Source organism: Caretta caretta, chromosome 22 (genome assembly GCF_965140235.1).
Source record: "Caretta caretta isolate rCarCar2 chromosome 22, rCarCar1.hap1, whole genome shotgun sequence".
Lineage (NCBI taxonomy): Eukaryota > Metazoa > Chordata > Testudines > Cheloniidae > Caretta > Caretta caretta.
The window spans coordinates 12851386-12868850 of NC_134227.1; the positions used below are offsets into that span (position 1 = coordinate 12851386).

A 17465-nucleotide genomic window follows, 5' to 3' on the forward strand; every position below is an offset into this window, starting at 1 on the left:
GACTTCACCTCTCCAGCAGAAGAATGACCCTGGTTATGCCAGTCTCGATACCTATGATTGCTATTTTAACCAGAGCATTTCATCCCAGAAGTATTTTACAAAGGTTCCTTTACGGCCCGCATTATCTTAGTATTTGAGCAGCTCCCAGTCTTTAATGTAGCTCTGTCAGTACCCCCTGTAAGGCATGGCAGTGCTTTGATTCCCATTTTACAAATGGGAAACTGAGGCACGGACAGGCTAAGTGACTTGCCTACGGTCATCAAATCATAGAAGTGTAGGGCTGGAAGGGACCTCGCGAGGTCATCAAGTCCAGCCCCCTCACCGAGGCAGGACCAAGTAAACACCCCTGACAGGTGTCTGACCAACCTGTTTTTAAAACCCCCCAGTGATGGGGATTTCACAACCTCACTTGAAAGCCTATTCCAGCGCTTATCTATCCTTACAGTAAGGAAGTTTTTCCTGATACCGGACTAAATTCTCCCTTGCCGCAGATTAAGCCCTGCGCCTCTTGTCCTACCTCCGCTCAAGAAGCTCACACAAGAAACCTGCAGCGGAGTGTGCAATTGAAGCCTGTTCTCTCATGTCCCCGATGAGGACTCTAACCATTGGACCATCCTGCCTCTCTGCAGCCCCAATTCAGGAACGCCTCCCAACTCAAGAAATCACTTAAGCACTTTCTTCACTTTGAGCACGTGCTCCCATTGAATTCAAAGGGACTTGAGCATGTCTTAAAATTAACCTTGTGCTTAAAGGCTTTCCTGACCTGGTGCCTATGAATGAACATTCAGTAGTTGAAAGAGGGGAGGGGGAAGGGAGACAGAAATACTTTGGAAGAAACATTTGCATGCAGCTAGATTTCCATTGGCCTCAAAACAAATAAATAAAAAAGATGAAGTAAAAGGAACAAAAAGCCACCCTCGCATGCATTTTCAAAAGTGCCTCGTGATTTCTGAGGTCTTAATTTTGGAGTTCCCAACTTGAGAGATTTTTAAAGGGCCTGATTCTCAGAGGGCAATGTGCTCAGGTGAAAATCAGGTCCCTGGAGTTGGACACCCAAAACCAGAGACATGCAAAATCACTAAGCCCTTCAGAAAATGAAGGCCTCTGTGTTTAAAGGCTGGGACAGAAACGGACAAAAGACAGGGAGTTAAAAAAATAAAAGCCATAAAAACAAAAGAAAAAAAGATAAAGATATCAGCTGAGTTGAGCATTGATGGTCAGTCTGACCCTGGAATATCCCCAGCATTCCCTTTGCATCGTGACTTCAATGCTGTATTTCAGTTCCTTGGGGTTTTATGATTTTGTTTTTTTAAATCTTTCCATGTACAGTCTATAAAAAGTGAGTGGAAGCATTTACCAGAAGCCAAGATGCCTTTAAAAAGATCTTCAGGCTTATATAAATATGTATTTAGGATCAACTAAATACATACTGGGGATTTCAAACATTTGTAAAGATGTCTTTCTTCACTGGTTGCAGAGAGAAATTGGTTTGTGTCTTATACAGCCGCACTTGTTACATGTATTGTGTTTTGCACTGATTATGCTTTAGTGCAGATAGTAATGGTTCTGTACATATATGATACACGTTTTGCTAGACATTATCCATGTTTTGTTGTGTGTTTATGCTGTACATATGTCAGTAGATATTTTACATGCCTTTGGCATGAATCAGGTGCTTTGTATAATTTGAAATATGTCTTACACATGTTTTGCATGTTGGCATGTGTGTCATACATTAAATTCTTCTCTCCAGTAACATCAGTTTACCTCTACTATATATCTGGTAAATAACACTATTAGTTACTTTACATTTACACTGGTGTAACTTGAGAGAGGAATTTACTGTACAACATGCATACCAAAATGCATGTAACAATTGTTCCAAATTACATAACGTAAGCATGCCAACACATGTATACAATTCATGCCAAAAGCATGTAATATATCTACCAATATACATACTGTAAAAATGTAGTCCTGACAGTTATGGTATATGTACTATGTGTGTTTCTGATATGTTCGTCATACATGCTCTGGTACATGATTCATTTACGTGGCAAGCATTATTCCCATAATTCCACCTACGCTATGCACATACGTACCATGGCTGGATGGGCTAATTTTGTGTTGACTCTCACTCCTTATTCAATCCCATTGGCCCCAAAACTTCCAGATCTGCCTGGCAGTTTAAGTAATAAGTACCCGATCTTTGGCAGTATATTCTCCATGGGCGATTGTGGGGATACATACAGGTCAAACATGCCAAAGTAGGGTCTGGTAGGATACTGTCTCTGAGGAAAAAGAAAAGGAGTACTTGTGGCACCTTAGAGACTAACCAATTTATTTGAGCATGAGCTTTCGTGAGCTACAGCTCAGGAGAAGCAGGTGATTTACGATGGTCAGTCACAGAGTGACGAGATGAAAGAACAAACCTATTATGCTAAGCAGGAGCCCTGAATACTGCAATCAAGTAGTATAAAGGGTAAAGAGCCAAGAGAAAGAGGATCCTGCCGGTGCTTGGAATAGATACTGCATGGCCATGCGCTTAAGGCACATGTCTGTAAGATCCGGCCTGACGTTTTAGGAGGGAAGAGCTAAAAGGAGGGTTGGTCTCGATGCAAAGCAAGCTGGGGAGCAGGTGCAGGGCTGCCGTGAGGCACAGCAGAGATGACTGAATAGAGCTAGGAGATTTAGAGCAGCACTGCAGGAGAGCCAGGAGCGAGCAAAAGCGGGTGTTACTGCCAGCACAAACTGACTGGGCCGCTGGTCAGCAGCAGATGGACGTATGGCTTTGGCAGCTCCCGTCAGTGGCAGGGAGGCCTTTGTCTGCAGTGCACAGTAAATCAGGTGCCTTCGCTGTAAATGTTTTCACCTGCTCTCTTCTCAACAAGGATGGCAAGAATTATGCCAGCTCCATGGTTCAGTAAGACACAGTGGGGAAGTATGGTGGTGCGGTTCGGTATGCCGTACCAGTAGATATTTATAGCCGGTACGCCATACTGGAAAGACACAGGAGGAGCAGACCTAGCCTGCCCCCAGCCCTTCCACACAGCTGCATCTAGCATCTCCTATTTGGGGTCTGTACAGCAGCCCTGCTGGAGGACAGGGCTCTACTCCCCCCTTTAGCTGGTGCAGCATACTGGTAAGAAATAAATTCTGCTTGCACTACCGGTAACAGGAGACAGAGGCTTTCATCTCTAAGAGACTGGCTGGTTCTTGTAGCTGTCCCTAGATGAACATTTGGGGGTCTGAGGGAATCAGTCCAGTTCTTGGTCTACAGCAGAAAAAACACTGGCACTTACAGCCCCTTGTTGACAGTCACAGCAGTGTGACCAGCCCTGAATGGGACATGGAGGCTGTATTACTCTCACACGCATAGGGGAGTTCTGCCAGGGAAGGGCTGAGACATATTGGCAGGATGTCATGGGGAACACCATACCACACTGCTGATGCTCTTTAGATAAACAGGGAACTTTTGTCACTATAGCATCTTTTATGAGAACTAAATCTACTTAAACAGCTAAAACAACTAAACAGACATTGGGCCAAACTCCCCTCCAGTACATCCCTAAGGAAGCCATTGGGGTGCATAACCCAGGCCAGAATTTGGCTTTATAGACATAGCATATCTAAGAACTGTATCAGTCGTATTACTACTGACGAGTTTTCAGAACACTGGAAAGGGACGGATTTAGCCATGTAGATTCATGCACGCAGCTGAGCCTCCACACACCTTGTTAATGTATGTCTCCCTCCTTCACGCTTAGCTATACAGAAAGCACTTTGTTACAACTGTGAGGCATCTGTGAGTACAAATAAATAATGTGAACTCAGATAATGTGAACTCAGGAGTCAGTGAATCAGTGCATCACTGGTCCAGCTAGCTCAATACCAAGGCTCTGGCAGTGGTCAGGACCCACTGTTTTAAAACAAGGTTGCTGCTCCATCCCACTATATAGATATCTGGCCAATTATGGAACGTTGGGGATAAAGAAGAGGAAATCTTTTCCTTACTCCTGAAGCAATCAGCTTAATCCAGAAGCATGAGATCTGACTAGCTGATATAACCGACTAGCTTATGTAAGTGCAATGCTAAGTCTGATTCAGCCCTTTTTAAAATCCACCCACACTACCCCAATGAGGCTACTAAAGCTGTCGAGGAGACATCATCTGGGCATCACGGGCCGATGTAACCTTGGTCACGCTCAGTAAGAACCGCTGAAGACAGAACCAGGCTTGATTCTCCTCTTACATCAGTGTCACCCTGGCATCATTCCATTGAGGTCAACGGAGTTACTCCAGATTTACACCAGTGTGAGTGGGATCAGAATCAGGTTCTTTGGGCTTCCTGACCTTGGGCCATGGCGTTTGTTTGAAAGTGAGACAACGTTGCCATTAGCAGCGTTCACTTGGAGAGGAGGCATTCCCCTGCCGCTGCGTACCTGCCTCTTAATGCTTACTGGATACCCAAAGCCAGGCATCAATATCAAATGCATTCCTAACTCCAAAAGCTTCAGATACACCCGCCCGCATTCTGGCCTGAAAAACACAGTAATAGGAGGAGGAAGAGCAGAACAGCTCAATTAACCCAGGAACTAGGAGATGGGGATTGACAAGCAGGGGTCCTATTCTCCTGCTGCAGGATCTGAGCAAATACCACTGCCTGCAATGATGATGATGATTATTTGTACTACAATAACACCTAGAGCTTCCAACCAAGACCAGGGTTTCGTTGTGCTAGACGCTGTACAGAGACATTGTAAGAGACCGCCCCTTCACTGAAGACTCTACAGTCTAAATAGAGAAGACAAAGGTTAGAAGAATGGAAATATTAGAATTCCTGTTTTACAAATGGGGAAACTGAGGCAGAGAGCAGTGACATGAATCACCCAGGGAGAAGAGGAGGTACTTGAACCCAGATCTTCTGAGTCTCAGCACAAGAGTCTTTTATACCCTGCCTGGAGAGATCTGGGACCTAAGCTTAGTTATGAGAGAAAGGCTATGTCTACACTACACAGCTTTTAGTGACATGGCTGCATCTCCACAGCCATACCGCTAAAAGTCGCGCCATGTAGCAGCTGTTTATCGGCTCTCCTGCCGACAAAAAACGCCTACCCCCAACGAGCGGCATTTGCGTTGTCGGCTGCCGACAACGCACTGTTCACACTGGCACCTGTCACGGTAAAACTTGTGTCGTTTTTGGGGACGGGGGGTTAACACGGCTGAAGGACAAACGTTTTGTCATTCAATCGCCAGCGTAGACATAGCCAACATTAGTGTGCTGCAGTCAAATACTGCAGTCAAACACATGACACAAAGACACCGCATCGCTCACTGCCGGACAGCTTCAATTTCAGGACTTGGAGGAGAAACAAGAATTATGCTCCACGTTAAGAGATGAGATGCAGCTGCAGAGGTGGATGGGCCAGGGTAGCAAGGTTTGAACTGCAGGTCAGGACTGTTTTAGATACTTCAGCCGAGCTGGGCGGATGCAGGTTGTACAGTTCCTATTCACGCTATACATCACCTCCAGTCAGTGCTATTAGCCCTTTACTTACAGGAGTTCTGAAGTGGCAATGTCCTTTTACTTCGGTTTCCCGCTGTGCTAAGACATGGTGCGCCTCGTGGTGTGAACTGTCGTTAAAAAAATATGCTTCACGATTCATAGTAAAGTGAATGCAGCTGCCAGGCCATGTCAAAGGTAGAAAAGCAACATGACGTGTTGATTGCCCATGATTGCTTGTATTTTTAACGGCCCAGTGCATCAAAAGGAGTAACTGGAGAACATGCGTGCGTGTGTGTGTGTGTGCACGTGCGTGGATGTCAACTTACACATTACACACGTGCACATACATTCTCAGTGTTCACATGGGTGGTTGTGACCCTTGGTGCCAACTTGCAGAGGAAACAGGGTGCATAAGGTTGTACAAGGATCCCTGGGTCAGATATTGGCATAACAGTCCACTGAAGGGTGGCATGTGAGGTCTCTGCTGAGAGTCAGTTTCCCACTTGTCGTCTCAATCACTGCAAAATGTATGGGCGGATAATGTTTAAGGAGTTACGTACCTATACTGAAAATGATGTTCTTCAGGTCTTGGGGTTACGGCAGATCACTAGGAGGTGACGTACCTTGGAGATGTTCCTATCAGGCAGGAAGTAACTGACACCAATCTCCCTGTCTGGCCACTTGTGTATCGAACGCCTATTTGCATATTGAGCCAGGTGCAAATTGAGAGAGTAAAATCTACAAGAAAGGAATTCTACTGGAAGAAACAAATAGCGGCAGGGGGAGGGGTTACCTGTTTTTGAAAAAGACAAAGGATAAGTCTGGTATATTTTGGAGTGCAAAGCAACACATGGAATCCTTCACCTAGGACAAGGATGGGCAAATTTTTGGCCCGAGGGCAACATCGGGGTGGCAAAATGGTATGGAGGGCTGGGTAGGGAAGGCTGTTTCTCCCCAAACAGCCTGCCCCCTGCCCCCTGACTGCCCCCCTCAGAACAACTCCCCCTGCTCCTTGTCCCCTGACTGCCCCCTCCCGGGACCCCCCACCCCTAACCACCCTCCCCGGACCAAACACCCTATCCAAGCCCCTCGGCTCCCTGTCCCCCAACTGCCCCGCCCCCTGTCCACACCCCCCGCCCCCTGACAGGACCCCTGGGACCTCCAACCCATCCATCCCTCCCCCACTCCTTGTCCCCTGACCACCCCCCTTCCAGGACCCCCATCCCTAACTGCTCCCCCAGGGCCCCACCCTCTATCCAACCCTCCCTGTTCCCTGTCCCCCCAAACCCTGGGACCCCCCTCCCAACTACCCTCCCTGCTTCCTGTCTCCTGACCGCCCCCCCCGACCCGAACCTCTGCCCCATCCAACCGCCCCCTGTGCTCTGACTGCCTCCCTGCACCTCCTGCCCTCCCCCCATCCCCTTACCCTTACCAGGGCGCTCAGAGCGGCAGGACAGGCTTATTGGAAAGCCTGGGAGGTGGGCGGGCACAAGCCATGCTGCCCGCACAGCAGCATAACTGCGGGGGAGGGGGTACAGTGGGGGAGGGGCCAGGGGCAAGCCCCCCCCGGCCAGGAGCTCAGGGCCCGGGCCAGATGTGGCCCACGGGCCATAGTTTGCCCACCCCTGACCTAGGAGGCAAAGTGACCATATTCACGTCTCATGAAAGAAGGCTCACAGCCAGCGTGGCTGTGAAGCACTGCAGGGACTTTGGGCGAGCAATTCTTTACTAGACAGGAGAGTATCTGGTTAATTAAATCTAGGCTCTAGAGTGCGTGTTTTGATTTGATTTTGTAATCGTTTGTTTCCAAGACTTCTACTTGCTACCATTTGAATCTCTGTGCTTTGTTAAATAATGTTATACTTGACGTCACTATAAACTAATCTAAGTGCTGTAATTTAAGCAGAACAGTGATCTAATGGGGAACTGGTAAGCTGGGCTGTCCTCTTTCTTTGGAAGCAGCGGATCAATGAATACTGCAAGTGTACAGCGGACCTGGGGCTGGACAGTCCAGGGAGATGCTCGGAGGCCTCCGGGGTCAGACTGTGACAACAGGGCCTGGAAGGCCAAGAGGGGAGGCTTGGGTTTGCCATGACCGGTGCTGTTGGGGAGCACACCCACAACAGGCAGACACACACACACTAAGGGCAGGTGGTAGCAAGATGCCACCCAGCCCTGGGTACCCCCGGGAAGCATCACAGAAGTACAATATTCAGTAGGTTTATGAATACACAGAGAAAAACAACCTGTAAAACAACCCGACAGTCAGAGTTCTAAGCAAAGAGTGAGGTCTAGTGATTAAAGCAGAAGACTGGGAATTGGGATTCCAGGGTTTCATCCCCAGCACTGACTTTGTGTGTATCCTTGGGCAAGTCACTTCGTCGCTCCATGCCTCAGTTTCCCCCTTTGTACAATGAAGGTCATGGCACTGACACTGTGTCTCTGGGGGATAGAGGGGCTTCATTCACTAGTGTCTGTAAAATGCTTCGGGATGCTGGGACAGAAGGGGCTAGCAACATGCAGCGTATTATTTTTATGAATAATAACTCCTCGTCCCTCACCCCATTATGGGAGCGAATCCCTCCTGCTTGCTAAGCAGGAGCTTGGAAGCTGCACCCAGGAAACAAACATCTAAATATTTAAGACTTTGTGTTTATTTAGCCTCTTTCACCCACAGACCTCAAAGATTTTTACAATCATTAATCACTTACACCTTGCAGTGTCCCTCAAAAGTAGGCAAGTGCCAGGATCTCCATTGTACAGTTGAGGAAACTGAGGCACAGCAAAGTTAAGTAACTAGCCCCACGCAAGTTCCATGATGGCCATTTACACATGGGGAAACTGAGGCACAGAGGAGTTAAGTAACTTGCCCAAGGCCACGCAGCAAATCAGGCAGAGCCCTACACGGATCCTATGAGTCCTGACTCCTGGTGCCATTCCTTCACTACAATTCCAGGAACACTATCAGGAACCAAGGACGAAGGGCAAAGGCTCATAGAGAGAGAAATACACAGGAAGAAAAACTGAGCAATCCCTCCTGTGGCCAGTCCCCTACTGCATTTGAGTGTATCTGTTCTGAACCATCGCAGACGCCCGAAGTCTCCCTGTCCATCTGAAGGCATCCTCTTACCTTTTCCAGACAGGTGCCTCCATGTCACCGTAGGCTCTGGTCTCCCAAAGGCCAGGCACATGAGAGTTACGCTGCTACCTTCGTTCACCGTGATGTCTGATGAGATGTTTATAATCTGGGGAGGAACTAGATGAAAGAGAGAGAGAGAGAGAGAGAGAGAATGAGGAGAAATTCATGAGAACTGTGTTTCATCCAATGCTCTGCCATGCACATACACACGGCGGGATCCCTAATGCTTGGCAATCTCAAGCCTTCCACTCTGGTACAGCACGTCTGAAGTGGCTCAGGGCTGAATTATGCAGGTTCAAAGAGATTGGAGCAAACCACATTCCTAGTGCTTCCCCTACTACGCTTGGGACGTCTCTACTGAAGTGTCAATGCAATGCCAGCTGTTCAAAGGCCCTCCTCATGCATGCTGCCCACACTCAGGAGCTACAGCCTCATTCCACAGTCCAAAGCACTGACATATTCCACCATCCCAGAAGAGAATCCTCCTACTTTCCAAGTACCCCTTGTTTCTAAAAGAGACGTGCTGGACACTGGAGAAGCTTGGCCATTTGCATCCAGCTGGTTTGCACATCCCACAGTTTGAAATGCCCTCTCTTTTTGCAAAGTTTTAATAGCATAGAGCAGTCAACTTACTACAACAAAAAAAACACGACACTGCTACCAAACATTGGTCAGTAGAGCATCGAGGGATTAGCTTAAACAACTGAAATCTGTCTGGGCTCATCACATAAAGCACATTTTGTAGTGATCGGAGATGAACCCGAAACAAGCCTCCTGATCTCATCACCATAGAACAAGATTTCACAGCTTGGCCCAGGGGTCTCTTCCTGGCAGAATATAACCCCTTGGGATGCTTTTAGGGCCTGATCTAAAGCCCATCGAAGTTAGTGGAATTTCTATGCACTGTGGATCAGGCCCTTACAGTGCTAGCCATAGTTACTGCCTTTGGGTGGTACATGGGGCCCACAAGCGCTCTGGGTGCTTTGCAGACAGGTGGGAAGACAGGCTTGTGCCCTGCAAGATTTACAGTCTGCAGATGGTGTTTTAAGAAAGGGGAAAGAGATGGAATGGAAGACAAGATTTTCCCTGCCCCTCCCACCCTTTTGCTAATTATGATTTGGGTCTTTTTTTTTCTTTAAATGCTCAGCCCTCTTGCTCTAAGGTGCTGTTCTTGCTGCTTATGAGCCTTGTCCGTTTGCTGTTGGGTTTGTAACCCAGGTCTGTAGGCTTTTTAAATGTCCCAACTTGCTTTTTAAATCCTTGTCCATGTCTAGGCGGTTACTGGTGTAGCTCTGTCCATGCAGAGAGTGGGATGGGTTTTTTTTTTTTTCAAACCACGCCCTACTGATTTGATATGGGACACAGCCCAGGACCTCAGACACCTGGTATCCTCCCTGCCATAGAATGAGTGCTTGGGAGTAGCACAATTCCCCACCCTACCCACCTGAAAATGGAAAGCCTGAGATGGTCTTTTCAGATGACCCTCTCCCCTCCCAGAGCCCCCATCCTCTTCCACCTCCCTCAGCTATTCACAGAGAAAAAGCACTCAAATCCCTTTCAGCTGTTACCTCTAAACCAGCTGTGTGACTCCTTTCTTGCCCTGGGAATTCAGGCCCTGTCTGCTTTGCAGCCTGCCTGCTCCTGGATTCAGTGCCACGCTCCTGTCTGGGAGTCCAGGGCTACAGCACCACCACAAGTCCTAAGGTTGTGGAGACCACCCCAGAAGACCCCTTCTCACAGCCTAGGCATGAGGTCATGCAGGGATTATCCCCATTCCTTCATGATCTGAGCACACCAAAGCCATTCCTTTATTCATCGCTGCCTGGCTCTCTGCAATGAAGTTATGCACCTAACGGCAAACTCATGTCTCACCCAGCAAACACAGCAGCTGGGCACCACACTTCAAAGCTCGTCTGCTTCCAGACCCACCTCTCTCATCAGCAAGCCTAATTTCTGTTTTCCACGCCTCTTAAAGAAACAATGTCCAAAACATTATCCCAGAGAAACCCAAGGCTGAAACCTCTTGATTTAAGGGAGGGCACTGTCAAGTCTTTTAACACTGCCTCTGTAGCTCAAGCCGTAGCAGCTCATGCTTTAAACTCTGGAGGTCACTGGTTCAGTCCCCACTGTGGCAGTTATTAAAGAGGTAGCTGAAGAAAATGGGGCTTGAGCTGTGTGGAATGAATTTTGTAGGGCAGAGTTTTTCAATGTGGGGGTCAGGTGAGGCTGCTGAGAGAGGGGCTGTAACCACCCTGCCCTTTCCATATTGCTGCGGAGGAGGTGGTCCCAGCTAGACCCTGGCTAGATGGGAGGGAAGTCCTGAAGTAGACAAGGCTTCACGGTAGTAACTGGTTCAGTTCTGCACTGCTAATTCTAGGGGATAAGCTGCTACCTACATGTGGTGTCAGGAGCGCCTAGACATTTTGGAGAGGTTATTAATTATGTAGCAATCCAAATAAACAAACAAGAGATTGGCCAGAAAAGGAGCCAGGGAGCTGGAGTGAAGCACTGGACTCAGTTTCCAGCTCGGCCACAGATGCCCTGGCTGACCCCTGGCAAGTCACTCAGGCCAAATTTTTCAGAAGGGGACCCCTGATGTTTTATGCCCAACCCTGAAGCGCCCAAGGGTGCTAAGAACCCACAGCTCCAAGGAACAGCCTGTGAGAGCTGGAAGACCTCTGCCTACCCCCAGGGGTACGCATGCCCCTGGCTGAGAGCCACTCCATGTGAAAATTAGGCCCTAAACTTGGGCAGCCCAAGATGGGGTCCCCCAGACTTAAAGGCCACTTTTGAAAACTGGGGCCTTCATCCTCTTTTGTGAATCCCCAATGTTCAGAAAGGCCAAGAGTTGTACAGAGGAGGAAGCTGAAGCATCATTTGGAAAGAAAGGGAGCGAGTGTGTCTTGTGTGTGTCTTTGGTTTCTGAGCCCTTTTGGGTACCCACATTTCAAGCTTTTCCTCACAACCATGAGGACTGGGGTTTTCTGTTCGAGAGTCCCCACCATAATCCCTTGGTCCAGGCGCTGAGGCTGTAAGTAAATCACCAAATATGGCGAGACTCCCGGTAACATTTTAGGGGGTGGCAATGCTCTCTCTCTCTGGACCTCAGTCTGCCCTTATGGCTCTGCCCACAGGGAGTTGGTGAGCATAACTTCCTTCAAGTTTGTGGGCCCCTCAGACACTACAGCAATGAAGGCAAGCACCCAGCTAACCAGGCAGGTTATTCAAAACGTTCATTTAGGAAAGCTTCATTCTGTGATGCTGCAAAGCAGCGGGTGGTTGGAGGGAAGATCTCCCGCCGTGTGGAGGTTGAGTTCTGACTCTCCCCTCTCAACTGCTGGGAACAGGAAGAATTAGAGAGCTGTTCACAATGCCTTGAATTCGCTCGGGGAAAGATCTTTAGTTTTCAATCCCCACTCTGCTGCTGGCGATATAAAGCCTGGCAGATTTAAAGGATGGCTGACATCTCATGGCAAGCTGAAAAACATCCGACGAGGAAATTATTCAGCCCCCTCCGTCCTAAATTTTCTGTATTTCTCTTCGCTGGCTCTTTATTACAAAGGACACTGGCGTGAAAACGTGTTCTTCAAGGATTCATCTGTGTCTCTGCTGTTTATTCCCCACCTGAAATCATAATCTCCTGTATGCGCCTTCACAGCTGGTTGCTATGGAAGTGATTATGTCCTTGGTATCTTTCGCTCCCACCATAAAGCAGGGGAGGAAGAAGCTAGTTCAAGGAGAGGATGAATGGTCTCTGCCAGGGCAGTACTGAAGTCTGTTAAAGGCACTGTATAAGGAGCATGGCATGACTGAATAGTTTTGTGGTTTATATTTAAATGAAGAAGATTATCCAGGATTACACAGGCCTACATGGAACATAAACTTCCATTTAAGCACAGGTAACTGTGATCCATCCTGCATGGAGGAGGTAACATGTAAGTTCCACAATCTAGCCCTCGCATGGTATGTTATTTGAGACAGGGACTGTCTCTTGAATATGAACTGCTCGTAGCACAGCGGGGCCCTGAGCTTGGTTACACCTAACTCCTAGGAAAGCCAGACTCCTTTGAGGTGGTGAGTCTGCCGATAGGTTTGCATTATGCAGTGCACAGCTAAATCCCCGCCCTTGGGCAGCAGCACCCAGAACCCTGCTGCTTTATATCATGTCATGTCAGCTCAGATCCTGTTATATTTATGATTGCATCTCGCCCCTGTGTTGTATTTTGTGGAGAGAGATGATAGGGAATGAGAACAAATGATTATGAATTATAGGGATATAAATACATGCCATGATGCTGATGACATCACAAACTACTCGCGCTTTGCTCTGGTGGTTTATAATGATTGTTTCCAGAGCATCTCCTGGCACGTTTATTTATAGCCTTATTCACAGTTTCCCTCATCTTAATGTGCACAAGGCATAGAGTCTATTACACACTGAAGAAGAAGGGGTTACTTCTTGCCCATCCTTCCCCTGGCATCTCCCTTGGCTCTCTTTCCAGTGTCCGTTGGGCAAGGTACTGGCTTGATGGCTCCGGAGATTGGAAATCCTCTCCCCCCACATCCTCCCACCCTAACTTGAGTCTTTCTGGTCTGTTCCCTTTTTAGCCTCTGCTGAGCCTGCTGGCCAATGCCTGTCACAGTGGTGCTTTTGTGACATGCACACTCAGAAATGGGCCGAGGATGGCAAATTAATTTCACGCAGGGCAGGCATTTCTGGCCATTAACCTGGGCTGGATCTGGACCACTGACTTAGAGATGAAAGCACCTGTTACCATCTAATGCATGGCCCTACCACCTCACTCCTATTCTATTAGCACCTGCTTGTTCCACTGTCTCACTAACTCCCTCTTGCCCCTTTGCTTTAGTACCAGCTCCTCCTCCTCTTTCTTCAGTCTTGACCCTCTCTTTCCTGCTGCTACTTCTTTCTCTCTCCTTCCCCTACCCTATTATCCCTCTGTGATTCCTTTCAGCTCGTGTGTCCTGCACCCTCCTCTGCCTTCTCTTCGCCCCATCACCCCCCACCCTACCCGCTCCCATTCTGCAGGCTGGAATGGTGATTTCTTGCCAACAGCAGACAGGTGTGAGCAGAGCTGGCGTAGCAGGGATGTGAGAATCCCAATCAAGGCTAGAGGCATTGAGCCATTCCCTAGTTGCCAAAGGCCAGCAGCGTTAGTCACAGGACCCGTTGGGAAAGATCTAATGGAGGGGGAAGGAGAGTAGAAGTAGAGAATTATTTTTGCCTTTAATTTATATGAGAAAGGCGTGGGCTCCCAAATCTCCATGTGGGATGAAATCAGAGCAGAAAGTAGGCGTGCTTATTCTATGAGTCACTGGGGTAGCCTGATCAAGCAGGGAAATGCCCACGGGTGTGAGGCTGAAGACAGCTTGGGAGGGTAGTAAAAGGGCAACATCTGCCCTAGAATGGATAGTTTGGGTCTGTGATAACAGGGAGGCTTCTGAAGTAGAAAACAAAAGGGCTGAGACAGTCATGACATGGCTAACGCAGGCTGCATGGGCATGTAGTGAAATGTCCGTCCAGCTTAGGGTACGCAGAAAGAAAGAATGCCTTTTGGACATAGGCGACAGCTATGCAGAGATGCTCCCTGCAGAGCTAGACTCCTACAGCTGGCCCTGGAGGCCTGATGGCCAGACCTAGAGCTCCCTATGTGCATGTGACTTTCAGGAAGAGCTTCTGATATTTCACCCGTAAATCAAGATGTCTAAGTGCTACCGGTTATGCCTGCAAGATCAAAGGCTGGGGCCAGATGCTGTGGAATGCCAGACACAGGGAGGGGGTCAAGTCCTCATTTTCCAGCTCTGTGCAAAAAAAAAAAAAAAAAAAACCCCCAAAAAACCCCAAGGCTGAAAATCACTGATAAAAACATGATAACTGAGTCTCATTACAGCTAAAGACAAGTCTCATATTTTAGCATTTTTATTAAAGCTTTTTAAATTACTGAGTGTCTGGTATATTCAATACCAGCCTAAGTGATTTATATTAGTCTATCCCCAGATACTCCATCTAATAAATAACTTGGCAATCTCCTAACCCATAAATATCCCTGGCCCCGGCAAAAAGCAATTAAAGCATGTTAAAAAATGCTGCTTCCCAGCTCTCCAGACTGCAATGTCATTGGATGCTTCACCTGGAATATTTCATACCACTTACTCGGGCAAAAAAGAAAAACAAACCACACATGCACACAGAAACCCACCCTTGCCAAGCTCCCCCCATCCAAAATTTATGCTTTTGCTCCAATTTAAAAACAAGCTAAATACAAAACAATTTTTTAATGTTTAAACATGTCACAATGATGTAGAGATGTTACCGAGGTAAACATTATTTCCAGCAACAAGTGTTTCTTAGCTGCCTGAGACAGCTTAGGCTGCTAAAATATTGTTAAAAACCACTTCGGGAAGCAGTGGAGCCAAAAAACATGCTTAAAATGCTATGGCATTAAGCACCAAGACAGCAGACTAAAATGGTGTTAAAGGCTCCTGCCTCGCCAGCCCAGAATATATTTCAGGTTATTAAAGTTCAGGTGTATACCAGGTAAAAGTCACCCTTATTTATGAGGCGAACTTGGAGTTCAGCGGTATATGCTTTACTGCCCTACCTCTAGGAAAGTCCCTGCTTCCACCAGGACGATGAATGGGAACCTCTTGTGTACTCTGGATACCATGGCTTTTTCAAACAGAAGTTCACTGTTATGCATCGGTAGGTCATGGAGGGTTTCACTGCAAAACTTAATAGAATTCCAAGAATCTAGTCCAGGCGAGTTGTCGTGGAACTCAGTGCAAAGTGTTAGATATTTGTCATAGGACCATAGTAAAGGCTCCTAGGAAGACATGCTTTCTTCTAATCCTGATTCAGGAACTTGATTAGACACGCAGGGTATACGTACACAGCAATGAAAGACACGCAGCACCATGCCTGAATCCGTGTCAGCCGGCTTGGGCCAGCAGGGCAAAAAAAAGAAGTGTGGACATTCAGGCTTGACTGGATCCCAGGCTCTGACACCCGGCCCGAGCCTGAATGTCTACACCAGAGGTGGGCAAACTACGGCCCACAGGACTGTCCTGCCCGGCCCCTGAGCTCCTGGCCGGGGAGCCTAGCCCCCAGCCCCTCCCCGGCTATTCTCCCTCCCCGCAGCCAGGCCGCCGGGCAGGCAGCACACTGTGCTCATGCAGGGCAGCGCGTCTGGCTCCGGCCGAGCGGCGCAGCTGCCAGACATGCTGCTCTGAAGAGCATGGTAAGGGGGTCGGGGGGTTGGATATGGGGCAGGGGGTCCCGGGGGGTGGGCAGGGGACAGGGAGCAAGAGGTGGTTGGATGGGGCGGAGGTTTGTGGGGGGCAGTCAAGGGATGGGGAACAGGGGGTGGTTGGACAGGACAGAGATTCTGGGGGGAGGCAGGGGACGGGGGGGTTGGATAGGGGGGCGGTTAGGGTCGGGGGGGTCCCAGGAGGGGGCGGTCAGGGGACAAAGAGCAGAGGGGTTGGATTGGTCAGGGATTCTGAGGGGGGCAGTCAGGGGGTGGGAAGTGGGAGGGGTCAGATAGGGGGCAGGGACCAGGCTGTTTGGGGAGGCACAGCCTTCCTTACCTGGCCCTCCATACAGTTTTGCATCCCAAAGTGGCCCTCGGGCCAAAAGGTTTGCCCACCCTGGTCTACACTCTAGTTTTAGCCCTGCAGCCTGAGCCCAGCTGATCCGGGCTCTGGGTCTCACTGCCATGGATTTTTTATTGCTGTGTAGACGTACACTTATGGGTACAGACCCAAGGCTGGGGGGCTCGCGTGAGTGCTCTAAGGTAGCTGTGTGGACAGTGCTTTGAAGGTGCTGCACAGGCTCTGAAACCTAGGAAGTGGGGTGGGCTTGACAGACCCCAAGCAAAACATCTTTAGCCCAGATTCTCAAAGGTACGTAGGCACCTGACTCCCACCGATTTCCATGGTGGGAAGCTGAGCCACTGTCCTTAAAACTAAGTTCACTTCCTGTTCTTCCCAGAAGAGCTTTGGTCTAGAGCAGTGGTGGGCAACCTGCAGCTGACATTTTGCTGACCTTGACCGTCCACAGGCACCGCCCCCCTGCAGCTCCCAGTGGCCACGGTTCTCCGTTCCCGGCCTATGGGAGCTGCGGAAAGCAGCGGCCAGCATGTCCCTGTGGCAAACCAGCAAGTCCTGGGAGTAGCGAACCGTGACCACTGGGAGCTGTGTTGGGCAACACAGGAATTTGCAAGGAAAGGGCTAACCCGAGTCTGTACCATTCACTTGCCTTTGGAACGGGCAGAAGAGAGGACCTTGGACTGAACATGTCATCAAGGAGACATTTCTGGGCTCAAATAGGTACTTAGGGTAGTTTGAGCACCCAAAGGTGAAACTGGATGTCCTAAGGCAGAGGGATGCACACAGAAAAGTTTAACAGCAGCTGCTGTGACGTGAACTCTCCAACCCACAGAGACAGGACCAGGGATGCTCCTCTAGCCATGAGAGTGAAGTATCCTAAGCTGGGTTCTAGTCTAGTCTCTATAGCTTCTTATATCATCCTCATCATCGTAGTACCTGAGGTCCTCCCAGGAGTCCACTACATCTGTCGTGTGTTCGTTCTCTCATCCTTATCCTGGGGGAGATGTATGTGAAGGGGAGTGTTTAGTTGTCGATTTTTTTTTTTATGATACACACACACACACACACACGTTGCTCCATGTTTATGTCGGTGAAAGCCAGGTAAAAAAAAAGTGTCTTGCACGTAGAGCGAAAGGTCGTGAGGTTTGTGATGGGCCTTAGTGCCTGGGGGAGATCAATCCACATGCTTGGGCT

General features: G+C 48.7%; 1 protein-coding gene across 6 annotated transcripts in view; it reads right to left on the reverse strand.

Annotated features, from left to right (window-relative positions):
* The window catches only part of LOC125625366 (opioid-binding protein/cell adhesion molecule homolog), a 743521-nt gene that overhangs the window by 96294 nt on the left and 629762 nt on the right, over nucleotides 1-17465 (reverse strand). For all 6 annotated transcript variants that reach the window (XM_048827330.2, XM_048827329.2, XM_048827332.2 and 3 more), the window contains one exon: nucleotides 8637-8762. In XM_048827330.2, the coding sequence (XP_048683287.1) occupies nucleotides 8637-8762 (126 nt within the window). The remainder of the gene's footprint in view (nucleotides 1-8636; nucleotides 8763-17465) is intronic.